This window comes from Branchiostoma lanceolatum, chromosome 5, assembly GCF_035083965.1.
Source record: "Branchiostoma lanceolatum isolate klBraLanc5 chromosome 5, klBraLanc5.hap2, whole genome shotgun sequence".
Lineage (NCBI taxonomy): Eukaryota > Metazoa > Chordata > Leptocardii > Amphioxiformes > Branchiostomatidae > Branchiostoma > Branchiostoma lanceolatum.
The window spans coordinates 6,267,291-6,289,424 of NC_089726.1; the positions used below are offsets into that span (position 1 = coordinate 6,267,291).

Genomic DNA, 22,134 nt, shown 5'->3' on the forward strand with positions numbered 1-22,134 from the left:
AGATGAATATATAGAGATAGATAGAGGGAGAAAAGGATTTTGTTTCACAGACAGACAGACGGACAGACAGACAGACAGACAGGCAGAAAAACAGACGGACGGACGGACAGCCAGCCAACCAGTAAGCCAGCCAGACAGACGGACAGACATGGGCCTTGAGAGTGAGAGTTTGTGTCCCACCGACAGGAAGGGCTCCATAGAGCACTGGAGAGTGAGAGTTTGTGTTTCATAGACTACACAGGGGGTATTTCAGGGCCTTATATCTAATCAGGGCTAACCTGAAAAAAAAACACGCTCCTAGCAGCCCTCCCTGGTTATGCCCTACGTGGAGGGGTTCCATCCAGCCCTGGACAGTGAGAGTCTGCGTCCCACAGAGAGGGAAGGGGCTCCTTGGATCCTTAGAGAGGAGTGTTTGTGTTTCATAGACTACACAGAGGTGTTTTGGGGCCTTTTTACCAGGGCTAGCCTGACTACAAAGCCCTTAAACACGCTCCTAGCAGCCCTCCCACTGATCATGCCCCTGCAGGCTCAATAGAGGCCTGGTCAGTGAAAGTAGTGTTTTACACAGACTAGGCCTTGGGGTTATTACACATTTTGACAAAAGAACTGCTGGTGACCTAAATGCGAGAATCTATAGACCTTCAATACCCCGGTCATACTTTTACTGTACCATCTGGACTGTCTCAAAAACAATTCGGACATGTAGTAATGCTGTGAACAGGTACCAATGAGTAATGCATGGTTTTGAGGTTTGTCGAGAAATCTTTTATTGCTCCAGATTTTGTTATTTCAAATATTGACCCAGCATAAGTTTACATGAATCTTTCGAGCTATAAAGCCCTACAACGTTCAAAATCTCCAAGCAGAGGTACCGGTGCCATGCCAGTACCTGATGTCCGGCTGGTATTGTTTTCGCCCATGGATAATGTCTTGCCACCAGTAGATCTGCTTGGAGATTACAACATCCACACAGTAACATGCATGGTTACGATGGTAATTGCGAGACGGATTTTTGACAAACGGCAGCAAAAGAAATAACATAATGGCAGACGTTAAAGTAATGAACTTGCACAGTGAGCCATTCACCAGTATATAAAACATATAAAATTGACGCAGATCTTTAAATTCATTTTGGGGCCAGGCACACAAGACAGAATTTGGCCTCTTGGTTGGCGAAGAGACCTTCCACTGCAAAGTTGCTTTTCTCCGCCAGGCGGCGCGCCTGATGCTCGCTGAATTTGCAGCTGTAGTTCGGTCCGTCGGACAGATAGAGCCTCTCGCCAGCCGGGAAGTCAATGTCGAGGCCAAGTTTTCCTGTAATCAAGAATCTGGTTACATAAAAAGGAAGGTATGCCGACACCTAAAGCATCCATCCAAAGAACTCGATGTGGCATCAGATCAGTATGTGGCACAATGAATGGGGGCTATACTGGTATAATTGTTACAGACCACAATACTCGCGATGCTTTCAAAACTTTCAGAACCAAACGGATAACAAAGTTGTTTGTACACAACCCGAGAGTTAATACCTAGGTGGCGTTTTGATGACCGTCTGTCAGCCCCCCTCTCAGTGGACCCGCGACACGTTGGCGACCTTGCTGCGACGGAGCGATTTGACACCGCGCTAAACGAATTTCATCGATAAGGAAACGAATCTTTTTACCCTTTGTGTAATTTGTTGTCTTTTAAGTCATACTTGTACGTTTTGCATGGTATTCCCATTGTTAAGTCAGGGCTAACTCAAATTCAATCTAGGACGCAGCGAGGTCACCAACGCGTAGCGGGTCCAGTGAGAAGGGGGCATACAGACTGGTTCTACTTCGCACTGCAGCTAGGTGTCGCTGCTGCAGTGTGAATAATCTGCTCAAGTAATGAACCTTAATGAGGGGAAAATAAAGTAAGTTACGTTTGGGACTGCATTCTTCACATTGCAGCAGCGACACCTAGTTGCAGTGCGAAGTAGAACCAACCCGTCAGTATTGCACTGAAGAGAGTGACAGACGGTGACGTCACCGAAACATCGGCTAAGTTTTAACACTTGCTATCCAGTGATTTACCAACCTGATGAAACTATTCGCAGATATTTTGAAAGCCGTCTCTACCAAAAACATATACGGATTCCCCCTAGCTTTGATCCGCAGTAAGGTTGGAGATCTGCTTGGAGATTAGCTGGTGTGTTACGCCGAAGGGTGGCTATAACGGCTATAAAGATACATATACAGAAGGTTATGAACACTTAATCTCCAAGCAGATCTGCCGTTGTCAAGACAGTATCCAAAGACCTAAAAGGCCAAAACAGTATCGGGTAGCCAACGGATCCTGTTTTGGCCCTTTGGATACTATCCGGTGGCCAATGTATATTGTTTGTCTCTTTGGATACTGTTTTGCCCCCGGTAGATCTGCTTGGAGATTGAGGAACACCTACTGAGGTGCACACGCTGCATGGCGGTGTTCTTGAGGTACCGCTCCACGTAGCTGGGCGTGTCTCCCTCGGCAGGGTTCTGCACGAAGTCCGTGGTGGGCTCGAACTTCATCTTGTCTATGTTCCCATCGAAGTCCTGCGATGGGAAGGAAGGGAATGATTGGATGAATGTTTGGACGAATGAATGAATGAATGAGTGAGTGAGTGAGTGAGTGAATGAATGAATGACTCAATGGATGAATCGATGATATTTATCTTAGTATTATCCCCTAGCTGCTAACCGCATTTTGTAGGAAATAAGAAAACAACAACTTAAACAGGATATAGAAGATTCTTTTTACACAACCAGGTAATCTCACCTGCTAACATTTCAATATCTATCAGACACCTTCTTCAGAGCTTCTGACTGGAGTACTGCTTCTCACCGCTAAAAGTAGCCGATGTAGGTGGCGCTTTTGCGGTGAAAACACTGTCCCAAACGTGGCCAAGCTTGCACCCCCCTCGTTTGTATCCCCCACCTACATCGGCTGCTTATAGCGGTGATCATGAGAAGCAGTACTCCAATCAGAAGCTCTGAAGAAGGTGTCTGATAGACATCGAAACGTTAGCAGGTGAGATTACCTGGTTGTCTAAAAAGAATCTCCTATATCCTATATTCTACCAACCTGATGAAATTATTTTCGGAAACAACTTAAACATATGAAAAGTATTCCACTCAAAAATACAAGAATTATTCAAATCACTGAAGTGATGGATATGTAAGACAAGAGAAATGTGAGAACAGATTTAGTTTGTAACAGCTTGCCTGTCTGTTTCGATGTGTAGTTTGTAAGAGCTAATCTCTTGTGACGGTAGTACTGTTTAATACATTTGTACATAGTAGATTGTAAAATTTCAATAAATAGAATAAAGAATCGTAGAAATTTTCACTGGCCAGTTTGAACGTTTCGGATCATAATAATCGAAAATGCAAGAAAATTTTTTCGAAAAACAAAACAAAACAAAACAACAACATTGTATTACCCTGTTGAGTCTGTCTATGATGTTCTCCAGCCACGGCCGGCGATCCCCGGTGTGGTAAACCTTCATCACAGACTCCCGGTCAGTGTTCAGGTCCAGTCCCAGTACGAACCGGTCCTGGGCTGGGAGGGCAAACGCAAACTGTCAGTAACAAGCACTAACAACCAAAGGGACCAAGTTCTCTACGTCTGCTAATGACATGGTGAAAGACAAAATGTGTGTTTAACGCAAAAGTACCAGTGTTTTGACGATGGCGGTTTCTTTCTCTCTCATGAACAGACCAAGTGAAGAAAACAGGCAATTGTTTGAACAAGCATACACTTCTTCTTTTACCAGGCTCCTAGCAAATGTAGAGCATTGGACCGTTTTATATTTTGCTGTAAAAACATGTTCATTGCAAAGCATACAAACACATAAATGCAACATACAGGTTTACCGTTGGCACAAGCATTAAGAACCATGTCAATAATGACCACCTGTCCACATGAACCAGATTTTGTCGCTCTCCCGAGTGGTCTTCTTTGGCAGTATTGACTGTATGATAAGCATATAATAGAGATGTTTCCTCGCCATCACCCGCTCCCAAGAAATCTTCCAGTTAAAAAATACATTACCTGCCATCAAATTTACCATCAAACAAATGGATCACCTGGATAAATTCACCTTCTGGATCGTTATGTATCCCCCCTTTCCACCGAGGAACCATCGAGAAATCAAAGCTCTCATTATTAGTTCACACGAATGTCATTGATAGAGAAGTGTAGGTTTTGTGTGTTTTGTTGCCTTTTAAAATCATACTTTTGAGGTATTACAAATCCCATTTGGTCATCCAGCGGTCTCCATCCAATGCAAGTGTACAATGGACATCACAGTTTCGTCACATTCGTCTTAGGTCAAAGTACGATTTTGATGTCGTGGGATTTTCAAGCAGGCTGTGGACAGCCTTTTTCGGTTTCAAGACAGCTGCATTTTGTGCGGCACATGCACGACTATCCCAAGAAAGTTCTCAGTTTGAAATCGTACGACGATCGTACGACGAATGTGCCCGGGCCCTTTACACATGTGCAGATCACTTGAATGTAGCTTTGGGTAGTCTCCAAGCAGATCTATAGGTTGCATAAAGACCGTATCAAACTGGCAGAGGAAGTACGTTTTGCTCCAAGCAGATCTATAGGTTGCATCAAGACCGTATCAAACTGGCAGAGGAAGTACGTTTTGCAACCCAATCCTTGGATTGCTATACAAGCACTTCTTCCAGTTGGATACGGTCTTTGCAATCCATTGGGCCTGGTTGGAGGCTAGCTTTGGGTAGAGAGGACTAATTACTACTTACCTTTGAGATACGTCCTGATCTCCTTCATCATGTCGACCTGCTCATCGATGGGCACGTTGCCGATGCTGTTGCCGAGGAACAGGAGCAGCTTGGGCTCCGGGCGACCGGCGACGTGACGTAATCCGTCCATGAACAGCCCGCCGAAGGGTTCCACCTTCAGGGCGCTGTACTCTCGCTCCAGTTCTCGCGAGACTTCCTCGATGTAGTCTGTGGAAAAATCGTTGCTTTTGAACCTTCTCTCTGCTGCCTAACCCTCTAACCGATACATATTTGCTGCCAAAAGGCTACTGCAGCAGGCAGAGGGTTTAACTCCGATTTTGATCATTACAGTAAAGATAGAGGACAAATTAAGTAAACACAGTAAGTTTCTTGGCAACTACTAAATACTTAAGAGCTTCTCATGCACTGTACTTTTTAAAAATGAACGAATGACGACTCAAGCCGTGGTCCACTGCTCGTTGTACTCGTCGAAAAGAGCTAGTAAAATGGACCTGTGCATACTGTACATAACGTCTGTCACGACCAGTGGAAGAGTAGTTCAACTGTTTCCGAGCTGTACTGGAGATCACTTTTACATTTTTACTAATCTCCAAGCAGATCTATCGGTGGCAATGGCAGTATCCAACTGGGAAAAGCAGCATTATTGGCCACCGGGATCTGCAAGCACTCAAGCAGGGAGGAGCATTTCTTTTTAAAAAAATGGTGTCATCAAGTTGAGCGCTTGCAGATCTCGCTGGCCAATAATACTGCTTTTCCCAGTTGGATACTGACATTGCCACCGATAGATCTGCTTGGAGATAATATTCTTACATGGTCTTTTCACCTTTTGCTATGTCCACCGGCACGTACGTTAGCGCCCCCTGACGCTCGATCATGGCTTCTATGACGGGGCGGGTTTTGGAGGATGCGCCGCTGCCGAGCTCCACCAGCGTGGCCGGAGAGGACATGGCGCTCATGATGTCCTTCATGTGAGTCTGCAGCAGGGTGTACTCGTGCTGCCAGAGGTTGTAGGTGGAGGACTTGCGAGCTATTCTACAAAGGAAGGTAAATGTAAAGGTAAAGCCGCCCTCTCACTGGACCAGCACGCTGGCGGCGTCTCTGTGTCCTAAACTGGATTTGTGTTACCCTTGACTTTATTATGGGAATATCATAACAAAACACATAAAGCTTTAAAAGATTCGTTTTCTGTCGATGAAATTCGTTGAGTGCTTTGTCAATTCGATCGGCTGCAGCGACGCCGCCAGCGTGCCGCGGGTCCAGTGAGAGGGGGGCTTAAAGCAGTCATTCTCAATGGAGGTGAAGCATATTGTTTTTCAAGTAGCTAGTAGTAGTGCAATGCGGCTTCACTGTTGCTCGAGTCAAGCACACCGGGACACCCTTACTTTTCTTGATAAGTGTTCTTTTACGTGTAGAGGTTTGACGCTTGAGGTGAATGCCTGAAGCTCCCTCATACACGGGCCATCGGCTTGACATCACCATCCGAAATGTCGAATGTAATCCCTTACAACATGTCCGAGCTGGGGTTGACCCTAGGATCGAACTCAGGCCCACGGATCCACGGAATTTAAATCAGATGGCCAAGCAGTGGGGTTGTGTTACCGCGGGGTTTTTTATTTATTTATTTATTTATTAAGCTTCACAGAATAAAATTCTGAGAGGTGTTGGCAACAGGATCAATGAATCCTTTACAAGGCCAACACCTCCAGAGTACATTTAAAAACAAATAAAGAATCATCACTAATATCACAAGACATACAAGAAATGACAATAATAACAATAATAACAATAAAATGACAATAATGGTGGTATATGTAATAACAAAGATATTGAAAAAGGACGGTTTGTCTATCTTGTGCAGCATTAACAGGAGGTAGTCCATGTACATATGTTGTTGATGTCAAAGTGTGTTGTCAGAAGAGATGTGTAATGTTCTAAAATGGATTGCTTAAAGCGTTTGGTAGAAGAGTTCGGAATTAGCCTGAGGTGTCTAATCTCTGTTGGGAGGGCATTCCATATTCGGACAATTCTTGAGAAAAAAGAGTGCTTGAAGGTCTCTGTGTGACATTTTCTTGGGGTCAATTTGGCCAGAGAGAATGCCCTTAGGAAAGGGTGCGGAAAGGATAAGTAATCGTTCACGTCTATTTCGTAATAGCCTAAGAAGCATTTAAAAATGAAGACTAAATCTAGCATTTCACGTCTATATGACAATGGTAAAAATGTACACTTAAGCAATCTTTCTTTATACGTGAAGTCAGCGGAATAGCTATTGAGGATGAACTTGGATCCTCGCCTTTGTACACTCTCCAGCCTTTCTATTAGTTCTCGAGTGTGGGGAGACCACACCGTCGAACAGTATTCTAGTTTACTTCGGACTAGGGACACATAGAGAGCTTTTTTGACAAGCAATGGGGCATGGAAGCCCAAAGACCGTTTGATGAAACCCAATGTTGAATTGGCTTTGGAGATGATGTTTTGAACATGAAATTTCCAGGATAACTGACCAGTTGCCGAAACTCCTAGGTCGTTGTATTCAGAGACTACCTCTAAAAAAGTGTCATTCATTTTGTATTGAAACTGAATTAGATTATTTCCCCTACCTATTGCGGTCCATGCTTAAAAGAAGAAAACGACCGAAAATGTCTTAGACACAGCTCAAGAGACAAAGGGTTTGACTGTATATCATTTGTTATTTACACTACAGTATCTAGAAATATCATGGTGAAAGCCCACTCACTCTTCAAACAGCTCGGATCCCCTGGTGTCGTACATGTACCAATGCGGCACACGTTTCCGCTCGGACGTGAGGCTGGACACCACGTACCTCAAGTCGCCAGACACGTCACTGTACCGCCGGGCCAGCCTCACCACGTGACGTGTGAGTGACGTCATTCCAATTCGCACCGCCATATTGAAAGTCTTGATGAAAGAAAACAGAGGACGAGGGTGAAGTTTGTCCGTTCGACACCTTATGGTGCCTAGCGACACATAGGGCGTCAGTTGCAGGGCATATTTCTACAGGGAAGGGTTGCTAGCCCTTCCTCTTTAACGTGCTTGAGGCCCCCATTTTATGTCCTTTCAGAAATTAGGGTGCAGCGCCCAATGCTTAGGTCCCAATTGGAAAATGGGGATTTTTTTTCACTTTCGGGCGTGAACCCTACGTGGTGGCCCCCTGGGACACCCTGCGACTGCCGGGCTATTTGTTAGGCCCGACCGGGACCCCGAATCATTTTAACTCGGACTTAAAATCACCGCAGGACCCGGTAACAAATAGACACCGTTAGCTAATCATGCCCCCGCACATACCCAGCAGCCCACTGGGATAGATTTGTGGCTTCGGGGCCCGGCCGGGACTACACCCCCTAAGGGCACCGGCGCAATTGTGACCTAAGCATGACCCAAGATAGAACCGGGACCTCCCAGTTAACTAACTGGAGCCAGGAGGTCAATTGTGAAGCTGCTACCAGTTTAGGATAGACATCCCTGGAGGATTAGGATACCATAGTCTAGTTAATGAATGAATTAAGACCTTTATTGAACATTTTTGTCCAACTATGTTAAATACAAGTTTAGAAACATAAACATGTTGGTACCAGTATCGTAGTCTATCGTATTGGTTCGGCTGCTTCTCGCTTCTTCGTAATGGTGATATTGTAGGATTGTATGGTTTGGCTAGCCTGTGTTTACACAAGCTCTCGGCCGGAGGTTAATGACCCCCACCCCAAGACATACACAAGTTCTCGGCCGGAGGTTGATGACCTCCACCCAAAAAACTAGGGGGATGGCGGTTACAGGACCGGCCGGCCGCTATTAGCGCGATTTGTCAGGCCAGAGTTTGGCTAAAGTCGGTTTATCAAAACGCATGAAGAGTATGACATTTTTTAGTGCTACTCATAAGTCTTGGTCATACCTGACACTCGAAATTGTTGTGTGGTGCTCGGATGAAAATGTATACATTCACAAACTAGTAGCAAATTATCCGGTCATAAATAATGAAAGCATGTTAAAGTAGGTCACTCCTTCACAATTGATAAGGAACAATGAAGCCATTGATTGGCAAACGATACCCAGAAATGCGTTATTGTTACGTGTAGAACATCCTGACTGTGGCCGATATGAATTCAGTTCCAAAGAGCCTGTATAATGTCCTTGCAAAGAGCTACTTCTCCTTCACTGACTTGTATAAGGCCTGTTATCCCATACTGTGCTTTGGGGCGGAGCTTAGTGTTTTGAGGGGGAGGTGTCTGCCCAACGTGTTTTTTTTCCTGCAGCCCGCCATTTCGGGGCGCTGGGATGAGAAAGAATCAGCGTAATTCTCGCTTATTGAAGATCATTGGAATACATTTCCATTCCACTAGACGGTGGTCGCGCTGCGCTCTCGCTGCGACCTAAGTAGAATTTGTCTAATCGATTAATCCTTGATTTCATAATTGGAATATCATGCAAAATATAAAAGCATGGCTGAAAAGACAACAAAAACGCAAAGCGTAAAAAGATTCGTGTTTTTATCTATGAAATTCGTTGAGCGCAGCTGTGTTAAATTTTTTGGTCACAGAGAGCGCCGTCCTAGTGGAATGGGGGTATAACTCGAACATCTAAATGTATATTTTCCCTGACTTCTAACATAGTACAAGCTTATATCATTACCATACGTGGATTTGCTCTCTTCATTGTATAGCCTGGCAGACGTTCATACAATATGAGCTATGGACTAGAACACATTTCGGTGTCATGAGATACAAGTAATTATCTGGCACCACGTTCGAGATCATCGGCTGTAGTAATTCACAGAAATTCGGGAGACGAATGCTTAATGTAGACGCCTATCTACAGCTAACACCCGCTGAGAAAGGTGACAGATGTTCACAGTAACGTCAGCAGGTGATTCTATATTACTGGTTGTGTATACACTTTTTCATCCCGTGGTCCTTCATTATTTACGTCACATGGAGTGACAAAGTGAAACTTTTCATTCCTTGGGTTGGAGTTTTACTATATTTCGCGGCTCTGAAACACCCTGTATATCTCACATTCACCTGAACCAAATAGTCGTGACTTTGACAATATGAAAAAAAATTGCATAAGGCCACAGCAAGTAATTTTTATGGATGACATCAGCGCGCTCATTAATTTTCGCCTGATTTCGAAATAAAAAACAAGAAATTTCATTGCCCTCCGACGGTGATCAACATGCCAAAAATTGGCAGGTATGTCGTAAACGTTGACAGTGTTTCATTGCATATGAATACCCAGCGTAGTTCCTGCCCACGATGGTATGGCAAGCTGTTTTCTGCGTTTGTCCTAGCAAGGACATTATATAAATAATTGGGGGGGGGGGGGTCTAGTTAATTGAGCTGTATACACATCTTCAAGAACAGTTTCATGTTGACAGTCTAAGGTGTTTCATCGCATATGAATACCCAGTGTAGTTCCTGCCAATGATGGTATAATAACAATCTGTTTTCTGCATTTGTCCTAGCAAGGGCATTATATAAATAATGGGAGGGGGGGTCTAGTTAATTGAGCTGTATTCACAAGGTGTTTCATCGCATATGAATTCCCAGTGTAGTTGCTTCGGATGGTACAAGAAGCTCTTTTCTGCATTTGTTGTAGTTAGTCTATTGAGATGTATACACATCTACAAGGACATGTTTACATTAAATCAATGAGGTTTTATATTATTATGTATATATCATGTATGAAACCTCATTGGTTGAATACAGGAACAAAAGACCTGTTGGTCATGATATCATATTTCGTTGCCTCAACTCTTGTTTAACAAGACGTTTGATCTCACAATTCGAAAATATAGTAATCTTGTTATTTTTGGCTCGTCTTGTTTTTTTTTCGCCCTATCTCATTAATTTTGGAGTCTGCGGAGGATGTCATCCATAAAATTTACTTGCTGTGGCCTAACCTAGAAATACTGCTACGGTGCCCAAAATCAACATGTATCATCTCGCGCATTCTAGTAGACGATATGCCAAAATACTTTCAAATGCATCAAATGGATCGTGATTTACAGCTATAGCTGCTACCATATCATAATGATAACTTTATTGCAAGTTCATGCCCGAAGGCTAATTGCAGACAAACAAGTTTACATGGGAATCGACATAGTTATCTAGTCTACTGTGAAGGTTCTATGTTAACTAAAGTTGACTATGGTTGGGTTTGACTTCTTTTTTGAAGGCAGTGGACAATGAAGAGACCCAAGTTTTGTATCGTAAGTGGGTTGGTTGGGTTGGTTTTCTTTTTGTAGTGGATGTGCGCTAATTCGAATCTTACACACAGCTGACCGTTGGTCAAAAACATAATCAAGCGCAATACCCTTCACGGAGGTAACAAAGACGGCCTGCATCTGAGTACCTAACGGAAGGATACAGCTACCTTGCTTGAAACAGTTCAAAAATTAAACCACTGAAACTTATTCGTTCAAACTACGAGTTTTCAGGCAGTCTATTGTCACGCCGCTATAGATATGCGCCATGTGGTCAAACAGCGGAATTTTCCATAGCCTTGAGCGAAAACCATGGCAACGTATATATGTCAAACAATGTATGTCACTGTAACACCCTGACATACAGAGGTTTTACACAAAATAACCTATTTTGATGTACAGACAAATGGGAAATCTTTATTTATCATTATCACCACGTACATGAGCAGGGGAAAAAGTATCATGAGTTTGCTTACATTTTTTTGAATTGAACAAATAATGAATATACAAGCTCTAGCTATTTAGCACATTTATTTAGTTCAGAAAAGTATTTCAGTCAATTCACGTGTTAACCGCATTTACCTGTGTTAACAATTGGCAGCGCATCCCAACTCATTAAATTACTAGAAAGAATATTAAAACCCTTACTAGTGATTTAATGAGCTAGCATGCCTCTAACTCATTAAATCACTATAACAGTATCTTTAAAACCCTTACTAGTGATTTAATGAGCTAGCATGCCTCTAACTCATTAAATCACTATAACAGAATCTTTAAAACCCTTACTAGTGATTTAATGAGCTAGCATGCCTCTAACTCATTAAATCACTATAACAGAATCTTTAAATCCCTTACTAGTGATTTAATGAGCTAGCATGCCTCTAACTCATTAAATCACTATAACAGAATCTTTAAATCCCTTACTAGTGATTTAATGAGCTAGCATGCCTCTAACTCATTAAATCACTATAACAGAATCTTTAAATCCCTTACTAGTGATTTAATGAGCTAGCATGCCTCTAACTCATTAAATCACTATAGCAGAATCTTTAAATCCCTTACTAGTGATTTAATGAGCTAGCATGCCTCTAACTCATTAAATCACTATAACAGAATCTTTAAATCCCTTACTAGTGATTTAATGAGCTAGCATGCCTCTAACTCATTAAATCACTATAACAGAATCTTTAAATCCCTTACTAGTGATTTAATGAGCTAGCATGCCTCTAACTCATTAAATCACTATAACGGAATCTTTAAAACACTTACTAGTGATTTAATGAGCTAGCATGCCTCTAACTCATTAAATCACTATAACAGAATCTTTAAAACACTTACTAGTGATTTAATGAGCTAGCATGCCTCTAACTCATTAAATCACTATAACAGAATCTTTACATCCACTTATTTTTCAATTCTCTTATAGTGATTTAATGTGCTAAACCCTGTACGGCTGGGCCAGCTGAAAGTATTAAACGGTCGTCGTCACTACGGACCAGATTCAATTACACCTCACAGCCCTGAGCTGCCGGCCATATGGGCCTCATGTGTTACCATTGGTACGCACGAGAAGAGGCCCAAACGTGTCCATCACGTAAGTCTGGGAATGTACTAACGATATGGTTATCTATTACCAAGGAGCCATATCGCTGCTAGTCAAAGCATAATCTGAACAAGTTACTCGTTTCTCTCTTTTTCCACTGGTAAGTAACAGAAAGAGGACGTTTTGAGGCGGTTTACTTAAGGATATATAAATGTCCTTGGTTTACCTGGGTTTCTGAACATTTTTTTTCTTTCATGTCTCCCGACATCTGCTTCGAGAGGCTCATAAATTCACTAGTAAGAAATCATTTAAATCTTTTACTAGTGATTTAATGAGCTAGCAAGCTTCTAACTCATAAAATCACTAGTAAGAGATTATTTGAATCCCCTACTAGTGATTTAATGAGCTAGCATGCTTCTGACTCATAAAATCACTAGTAAGAGATTTTTCAATTCTCTTATAGTGATTTAATGTGCTAAACCCTGTGCGGCTGGGCCAGCTGAAAGTATTAAACGGTCGTCGTCACTACGGACCAGATTCAATTACACCTCACAGCCCTGAGCTGCCGGCCATATGGGCCTCATGTGTGACCATTGGTACGCACGAGAAGAGGCCCAAACGTGTCCATCACGTAAGTCTGGGAATGTACTAACGATACGGTTATCTATTACCAAGGAGCCATATCGCTGCTAGTCAAAGTATAATCTGAACAAGTGCAACTACACTCTTTACATTACCGTTTCTCTCTTTTCCCACTGGTAAGTAACAGAAAGAGGACGTTTTGAGGCGGTTTACCTGGGTTTTTGAACTTCTTTTCTTTCTTATTATGTCTCCCGATCGAGAGCGCCTCGCCCCCGTTACCTACTCTCCAAGCAGAGGTTGGTGGGAAGATTGTGACCCCTTTATCTTATGCCCCGTCTCTTCAATTCTTGTCCGCTCTCCCCACCAGCGGGTAGCGGACAAAAAACGGGGTCGGGCATTCGATAAAATGGTCATAATTTCCCCCACCAATATCTGCTTGGAGAGTACTGGCTAAATAAACATGCCTCTAACTTATTAAATCACTAGTAAGAAATTATTTAAAAGTGATTTAATGAGCTAGCATGCTTCTAACTCATAAAATCACTAGTTAGAGTTTATTTGAATCTCTTCCTAGTGATTTAATGAGCTAGCATGCTTCTAACTCATAAAATTAGTAGCAAAACGTTAATTGAATCCCTTACTAGTGATTTAATGAGCTAGCATGCTTCTAACTCATAAAATCACTAGTAAGAGATTATTTGAATCCCCTACTAGTGATTTAATGAGCTAGCGTGCTTTTAACTCATAAAATCACTAGTAAGAGATTATTTGAATCTCCTACTAGTGATTTAATGAGCTAGCATGCTTTTAACTAATAAAATCACTAGTAAGAGTTTTTTCAATTCTCTTATAGTGATTTAATGTGCTACACCCTGTACGGCTGGGCCAGCTGAAAGTATTACACGGTCGTCGTCGCAACGGACCAGATTCAATTACACCTCACAGCCCTGAGCTGCCGGCCATATGGGCCTCATGTGTTACCATTGGTACGCACGAGAAGAGGCCCAAACGTGTCCATCACGTAAGTCTGGGAATGTACTAACGATACGGTTATCTATTACCAAGGAGCCATATCGCTGCTAGTCAAAGTATAATCTGAACAAGTGCAACTACACTCTTTACATTACCGTTTCTCTCTTTTCCCACTGGTAAGTAACAGAAAGAGGACGTTTTGAGGCGCTTTACCTGCCATTGGGTTTTTGAACTTCTTTTCTTTCTTATCATGTCTCCCGATCGAGAGCGCCTCGCCCCCGTTACCTACTCTCCAAGCAGAGGTTGGTGGGAAGATTGTGACCCCTTTATCTTATGCCCCGTCTCTTCAATTCTTGTCCGCTCTCCCCACCAGCAGGTAGCGGACAAAAAAAGGGGTCGGGCATATGATAAAATGGTCACAATTTCCCCCACCAATATCTGCTTGGAGAGTACTGGCTAAATAAACATGCCTCTAACTTATTAAATCACTAGTAAGAAATTATTTAAATTCCCTACAAGTAATTTAATGAGCTAGCATGCTTCTAACTCATAAAATCACTAGTAAGAGATTATTTGAATCCCCTACTAGTGATTTAATGAGCTAGTATGCTTCTAACTCATAAAATCACTAGTAGTCCGAGCGAGCTCGACGGGGAGAGAGGGAGAGAGAAATAACAATCGGTTTACCCTGTGCCTTGTGCCTACATGCCTCAGTACTTATGACCCATAAGATATCTAATAGTACCGTCATGATAAGTCTAATAAGGATTTTTCCCCCGTGAATTCGACAAGTCGGGAAATCACATCTATATAAATCTAAGCCTGACATGTTAGCTTTATGTACGGCTGAATTGTCGGGTGGCATATTCAAGACATCGGGAAAAGCCTTTCTAAAAGAGCCTCCTTTGCTAAAATGAGACTAGTCTTGTTTGTTTGTTTGTTTGTTTTTTTCTGAATACTTCTTTCATTACGGGTTGCGGGCTTTGCAGTGGTAAGGGATTGAGTTTGAATTCCTGACATGATACAGAGACAGTACTATTTCAGCATGTGGTTTGTGTTTTAAGTTGATCGCCCTCTACTTGCACCGTGAAAATCAGTGATGAATTGATGGTCACCAAAGTGGCATGTCAGTTCCGCCATTCCCACAATATCCTGACCGATAACATATGTGGAACATCATGAATTAGTCTTGACATGTCTAACTCTAAGTCATCGCGCGAAACGCAGATTGAAAGAGAACACATGATTAGTTAGACGTTCATGTCTGTCATAGTCCATAAAATGAAAGCGACTTTCACCTTGAAGTGAGTCATGATCATGTGGCGACCGGGCGGCTCCACTTCCGTGCCCGGTACTAATCAGAGGTACAGACCATAATATTGATGATTTAAATATTTTGTTGTCCACCTATTCAAGAATACTTAACTCCCGAGGCGAAGCTGCAGTCTCTTGTCTAAAACACTGAAACAGACACGCATACATAAGCTTGATTGAATTTAACGCTAAATCTAATCGAATTAGGTGGAAAAACATGGTGCGGGCTTGTTCCCGCCGCGGCACGACACATGATCACCACAGCGTTACCACGCCCCAAACCGGAGCAGTCAGTCAGTGTACTCTCCAAGCAGAGGTTGAATGGGCAGATCGTCACCGTTTTATCATATGCCGTTTTAATTTTGATTTAAGCGAAAAAATTAAAACGGCATGTGATAAAACGGTGACGATCTGCCCATTCAACCTCTGCTTGCAGAGTACGTCAGTGGAGGCCGGTTTCGCTGTCCTTTTAGTGGCTCATTGATGACAAAAAATGTCCTGATCTGAACGAAAAGAAAGTGTTGGACTCGAGGTCCCATGTTTTGAACGCAACTTGCAACGTAGGAAACCCATGACAAATAATAACTGTCTTTAAGCAAAAACGTCACGTATTTTGAAAAAAACGTCACGTATTTTGTCTCCGTATTTTTGAAACAGATATATTGTCATATATCATCCATCATCAGGTATAACGCAAACTCCAGCTGTCAGGGGGTTTATGTCAGTCATGTTGTTTCCTACTCTCCAAGCAGAGGTTGGGAAAGATCGTGACAAAAAACGGGGCATATTGATAAAACGGTCACGATTTTTCCCACCAACCTCTGCTTGGAGATCTAGACTGTTTCCGACGTAGAAAGCCCTGATCTTACCCAAAAGAATCTACTTTGGCTTTGATCGTATTATTTTATCCAGAAACAAACTACGCGACCTGTGTCATATGATCTTGTAAGGAAGGCGGGGATGTTAGCGTTCCTTTTGTAATGGATCTTGCTGGTGGGGTGACGAAGAAGATGACGAGACGACGGAAGACGAGACACAACATAGGTGTAAGAATGTGTGACGCAAAGAATGTGTGACGCAATGGTAGCCGTTGCCGCAATGGAACGTAAAATGCTAATTGTTGTTTATTTGTTTCTATTTCTTTCGTACGTTCGCCGAACGTGAACGTTTTAACGAGCGCGTTCGCAGAACGCCCTCACTTGAATAAAGACAGTTGATTTCAAGGATTGAACGTGTCAAGACGTCTTTTATTTAGCTGCGTGTTGTGTCTCGTCTTCCGTCGTCTCGTCATCTTCTTCGTCACCCCACCAGCAAGATCCATTACAGAAGGAACGCTAACATCCCCGCCTTCCTTACAATCCCATATGCTGTTTTTATAAGTAATTTGCCGTACACAAATACTCGTCAGGGTACAGTCCACAATATGGGTGAAAATAGGCTTAAATTTGCCGGTGTTCTCAATATGATATGACACACAGGGGATGTCGTCATACTAGTGCGGGCGACACAGATGAAGGACATCATCCGATCGCAAAAGTGAGCAAAACACATGTCTGCCGTGTCTCCTCCACAAGCGACATGATTAACGGTTCGATTTAACGCAACATGAGATGAGATGGCAAACCATGATAAGAAGTCAGTACACCATTGTCTAGGAACAGATGTTGGAACGTAATCCTGTTAACAAGAAAGCCAACATTTTTCAACTAGTCTAGAGCAGTAAGGAAAGAATATCAATGTCATTTGGGTATGCTGAAGTCTTGGTTGATTAGAACTTAACTCCGAATATATCAGCTGTAAACTTTATTTCAACCACATTGAACGTAATCCACTGGAAAATTGTCCCGTGTGTAATGGATTTAACGTTGACTGAAGTGATAGTGTATGTAAATCTCAAGTTAACAGTTACTATTCATCTATTTGTTTTACATGCAGTAGTGTATTTTCGTTTTCTTGTCGAGTGAGGTCATAACTGGTCAACGATATGAGCCGATCGCAGAAGTACGTAGCGGGGGTCGGGGCGAGGGCGGCCACGTTCGTGGACATGAAAGAAAAGAAGTTCAAAAACTCAGGTAAACCGCCTCAAAACGTCCTCTTTCTGTTACTTACCAGTGGGAAAAGAGAGAAACGGTAATGTAAAGAGTGCAGTTGCACTTGTTCAAATTATACTTTGACTAATAGCGATATGGCTCCTTGGTAATAGATAACCGTATCGGTAGTACATTCCCAGACTTACGTGATGGACACGTTTGGGCCTCTTCTCGTGCGTACCGATGGTAACACATAAGGCCCATATGGCCGGCAGCTCAGGCTAGGGCTGTGAGGTGTAATTGAATCTGGTCCGTAGTGACGACGACCGTTTAATACTTTCAGCTGGCCCAGCCGCACAGGGTTTAGCACATTAAATCACTATAAGAGAATCGAAAAATCTCTTACTAGTGATTTTATGAGTTAGAAGCATGCTAGCTCATTAAATCACTAGTAGGGGATTCAAATAATCTCTTACTAGTGATTTTATGAGTTAGAAGCATGCTAGCTCATTAAATCACTAGTAGGGGATTCAAATAATCTCTTACTACTGATTTTATGAGTTAGAAGCATGCTAGCTCATTAAATCACTAGTAGGAGATTCAAATAATCTCTTACTAGTGATTTTATGAGTTAAAAGCACGCTAGCTCATTGAATCACTAGTAGGGGATTCAAATAATCTCTTACTAGTGATTTTATGAGTTAGAAGCATGCTAGCTCATTAAATCACTAGTAAGGGATTCAATTAACGTTTTGCTACTGATTTTATGAGTTAGAAGCATGCTAGCTCATTAAATCACTAGGAAGAGATTCAAATAAACTCTAACTAGTGATTTTATGAGTTAGAAGCATGCTAGCTCATTAAATCACTTTTAAATAATTTCTTACTAGTGATTTAATAAGTTAGAGGCATGTTTATTTAGCCAGTACTCTCCAAGCAGATATTGGTGGGGGAAATTGTGACCATTTTATCGAATGCCCGACCCCGTTTTTTGTCCGCTACCCGCTGGTGGGGAGAGCGGACAAGAATTGAAGAGACGGGGCATAAGATAAAGGGGTCACAATCTTCCCACCAACCTCTGCTTGGAGAGTAGGTAACGGGGGCGAGGCGCTCTCGATCGGGAGACATAATAAGAAAGAAAAGAAGTTCAAAAACCCAGGTAAACCGCCTCAAAACGTCCTCTTTCTGTTACTTACCAGTGGGAAAAGCGAGAAACGGTAATGTAAAGAGTGTAGTTGCACTTGTTCAGATTATACTTTGACTAGCAGCGATATGGCTCCTTGGTAATAGATAACCGTATCGTTAGTACATTCCCAGACTTACGTGATGGACACGTTTGGGCCTCTTCTCGTGCGTACCAATGGTAACACATGAGGCCCATATGGCCGGCAGCTCAGGGCTGTGTGGTGTAATTGAATCTGGTCCGTAGTGACGACGACCGTTTAATACTTTCAGCTGGCCCAGCCGCACAGGGTTTAGCACATTAAATCACTATAAGAGAATTGAAAAATCTCTTACTAGTGATTTTATGAGTTAGAAGCATGCTAGCTCATTAAATCACTAGTAGGGGATTCAAATAATCTCTTACTAGTGATTTTATGAGTTAGAAGCTTGCTAGCTCATTAAATCACTAGTAAAAGATTTAAATGATTTCGTACTAGTGAATTTATGAGTTAGAGGCATGCTAGCTCATTAAATCACTAGTAAGGGATTTAAATGATTCCTTACTAGTGATTCTATGAGTTAGAGGCATGCTAGCTCATTAAATCACTAGTAAGGGATTTAAATTATTCCTTACTAGTGATTTTATGAGTTAGAGGCATGCTAGCTCATTAAATCACTAGTAAGGGATTTAAATGATTCCTTACTAGTGATTCTATGAGTTAGAGGCATGCTAGCTCATTAAATCACTAGTAAGGGATTTAAATTATTCCTTACTAGTGATTTTATGAGTTAGAAGCATGCTAGCTCATTAAATCACTAGTAAGGGAATTAAATAATTCCTTACTAGTGACTTTATGAGTTAGAGGCATGCTAGCTCATTAAATCACTAGTAAGAGGTTTAATTATGCCTTTACTAGTGATTTTATGAGTTAGAGGCATGCTAGCTCATTAAATCACTAAAAGGGATTTAAATAACTCCTTACTAGTGATTTTATGAGTTAGAGGCATGGTAGCTCATTTAATCACTAGTAAGAGATTTAAATGATTCCTTACTAGTGATTTAATGAGTTAGAGACATGCTAGCTCATTAAATCACTAGTAAGTGATATAAATAACCTCTTACTAGTGATTTAATGAGTTAGAGGCAAGCTAGCTCATTTAATCACTAGTAAGAGATTTAAATGATTCCTTACTAGTGATTTAATGAGTTAGAGACATGCTAGCTCATTAAATCACTAGTAAGTGATATAAATAACCTCTTACTAGTGATTTAATGAGTTAGAGGCATGCTAGCTCATTTAATCACTAGAAAGAGATTTAAATGATTCCTTACTAGTGATTTTATGAGTTAGAGACATGCTAGCTCATTAAATCACTAGTAGGTGATTTTAATAACCTCTTACTAGTGATTTAATGAGTTAGAGGCATGCTAACTCATTAAATCACTAGTAAGAGATTTGAAAATTTCTTACTAGTGATTACTGAGAGTTACTCTTACAAAAAATCACTAGCACAACTTTTTTTCTTACTTCGTGTTTTGGCATGTTTTACTAATACTAACTAAATAAATGTGTTAAATAATCAAGTCTGGAATTTTCCATAGCCTTGAGCGAAAACCATGGCAACGTATATATGTCAAACAATGTATGTCACTGTAACACCCTGACATACAGAGGTTTTACACAAAATAACCTATTTTGATGTACAGACAAATGGGAAATCTTTATTTATCATTATCACCACGTACATGAGCAGGGGAAAAAGTATCATGAGTTTGCTTACATTTTTTTGAATTGAACAAATAATGAATATACACATCACGCACCGAACATTTGATATCAAGAGTATAATACTTATTGAGGCGAGGAAACCACACACGTGGTTTAGTGACAGTCAACATAGTAAGTAAACAGTTCCCTATTATGACAGTTCCTTGTTGTGCAGGCTAATAGCCCTGTGTAGAATCGACTGTTTCAGCCGTTTCGTCCTTTCGTTTAGAGAGGGCAGAACCGATACATCACGTCTGCCCCCGCACGAAATGGTACGTTCAATACTGTCCGCCTGCACCTCATGATCACTACAACCAAGTAGTAATTTTTTTACCAACGGTAATTTTGGAGATATATCGCTTTTGTGGTGGCTTACTCCGTACGCGTACGATATCCACACGACTATCCCGCGGATTTCCAATACCCTAGCTTATGGCACACCGAGTTAGACAAAGGCTTATGTCCATGTCCCCTCCCGCACGTGCTTAAGAAACGTTTGTCTTAGACCTCGTCATTGAAACTCTCAGTTTTCATAGCACCACAAGCTAATTTTCCTGAATATCATTATATTCGAGGGTTTTCGTTTACGATTAGAAAGAATCACGGTCTTCATTTTTTCCGCTGTTGCCAGGTAGACTAGTATAAACTTATGATTAGATACAGTGCGCGAACGAGACTCGTTCATAATACCGGTAGCGCACAAACCTCGAAACGAGCTATTGTATGAAAATTACAGTGGATTAGAATGCCAGGTACGGTGATATTAGATACTAACAACTATGTAGACAAATACCTTTAGGAAAGCGGTTGCAGAGGGATGTCCTGAAGAATCCGGCCAGGTAGTGTCTCCCTGACGACTGATTGTTCGCCAACTGTGACAGCCTGTATGGAGATCTGTAAAGACTTGCGTGAAACTAGAACAGCGGGACACGCATGCGCCTCAAAACTGGAACAGTAGGACACGCATGGGCCTCACATGGCGGAATTTTCCATCCTGCGTTGAAGCTCATGATTTATTACCAAGTGCTAAGACGTTAAGTGCTTCTTTATGTAAAAGCGATCTTTCCTGCATCTTTTCTGAACTTGTTAACTCCGATGGTTTACCATTTTCTAAACACAAAGTCTCGGATTTTCATCCTGTTAAAGCCGTGTGTTTTTGTTTTGGCTATAAAGGTGAATCAGGTCAAAACCATTGAAGCGCAGATGATGGCCTAGTGATCTAGAAGCAGCCAAACAACCACCTTTGGACACCTTTCCCCTCCCCGTTCAACCGGTATTATCATATAGCCAGATGACGTCCAGTAATCAGAAGTGCCCATTTCTTATCATTTATGACGCCGTAGCGTCATAGAATTACCACAAACGGGGAATGATAAATATCAAGGACGAATTATTACAATAAATGACCCGTTCGCCTGTTCAAATATGTAGAAATCCCTATAAAAATACTGTGTTCTTCTACCGTCGAGGTTATTGACCCCGCATGGTTATAGGGTTCTATGGTTCTAAGGGGTTGCCTTCTCCTTCTTCCCTTTGTGTGCGTGTGTATGTGTGTGTGTGTGTGTGTGTGTGTGCGTGTGTGTGTGCGTGTGTGTGTGTGTGTGTATGTGTGTGTGTGTTTGCATTTACAGTATTCGCTTTAGGTGTGACAGGTTGTTCAGGGTAACAGGGTGATAAAACCAGCTGCTGTCGCGCCGAGTAATTAGCGCCGCGGGCCTGCGAGGCTTGTGTGTTACGCCGAAGAGTGGTCTTACCATTTATACCGATA

The 22,134-nt window shown here is 41.9% G+C and overlaps 1 protein-coding gene across 1 annotated transcript; it reads right to left on the minus strand.

Moving 5' to 3' along the window:
- Nucleotides 1–742: 742 nt before the first annotated feature.
- Nucleotides 743–22,090, minus strand: LOC136434642 (histidine N-alpha-methyltransferase-like). Its single transcript, XM_066427570.1, has 7 exons — nucleotides 21,160–22,090; nucleotides 7,510–7,691; nucleotides 5,599–5,807; nucleotides 4,776–4,982; nucleotides 3,446–3,564; nucleotides 2,426–2,558; nucleotides 743–1,314 (listed from the first exon to the last, which is right to left on the minus strand). Exons 2-7 carry the CDS (start codon nucleotides 7,680–7,682, stop codon nucleotides 1,127–1,129), a joined length of 1,029 nt encoding a protein of 342 aa, XP_066283667.1. The 5' UTR covers nucleotides 7,683–7,691; nucleotides 21,160–22,090; the 3' UTR covers nucleotides 743–1,126.
- Between the last annotated feature and the right edge of the window lie 44 nt (nucleotides 22,091–22,134).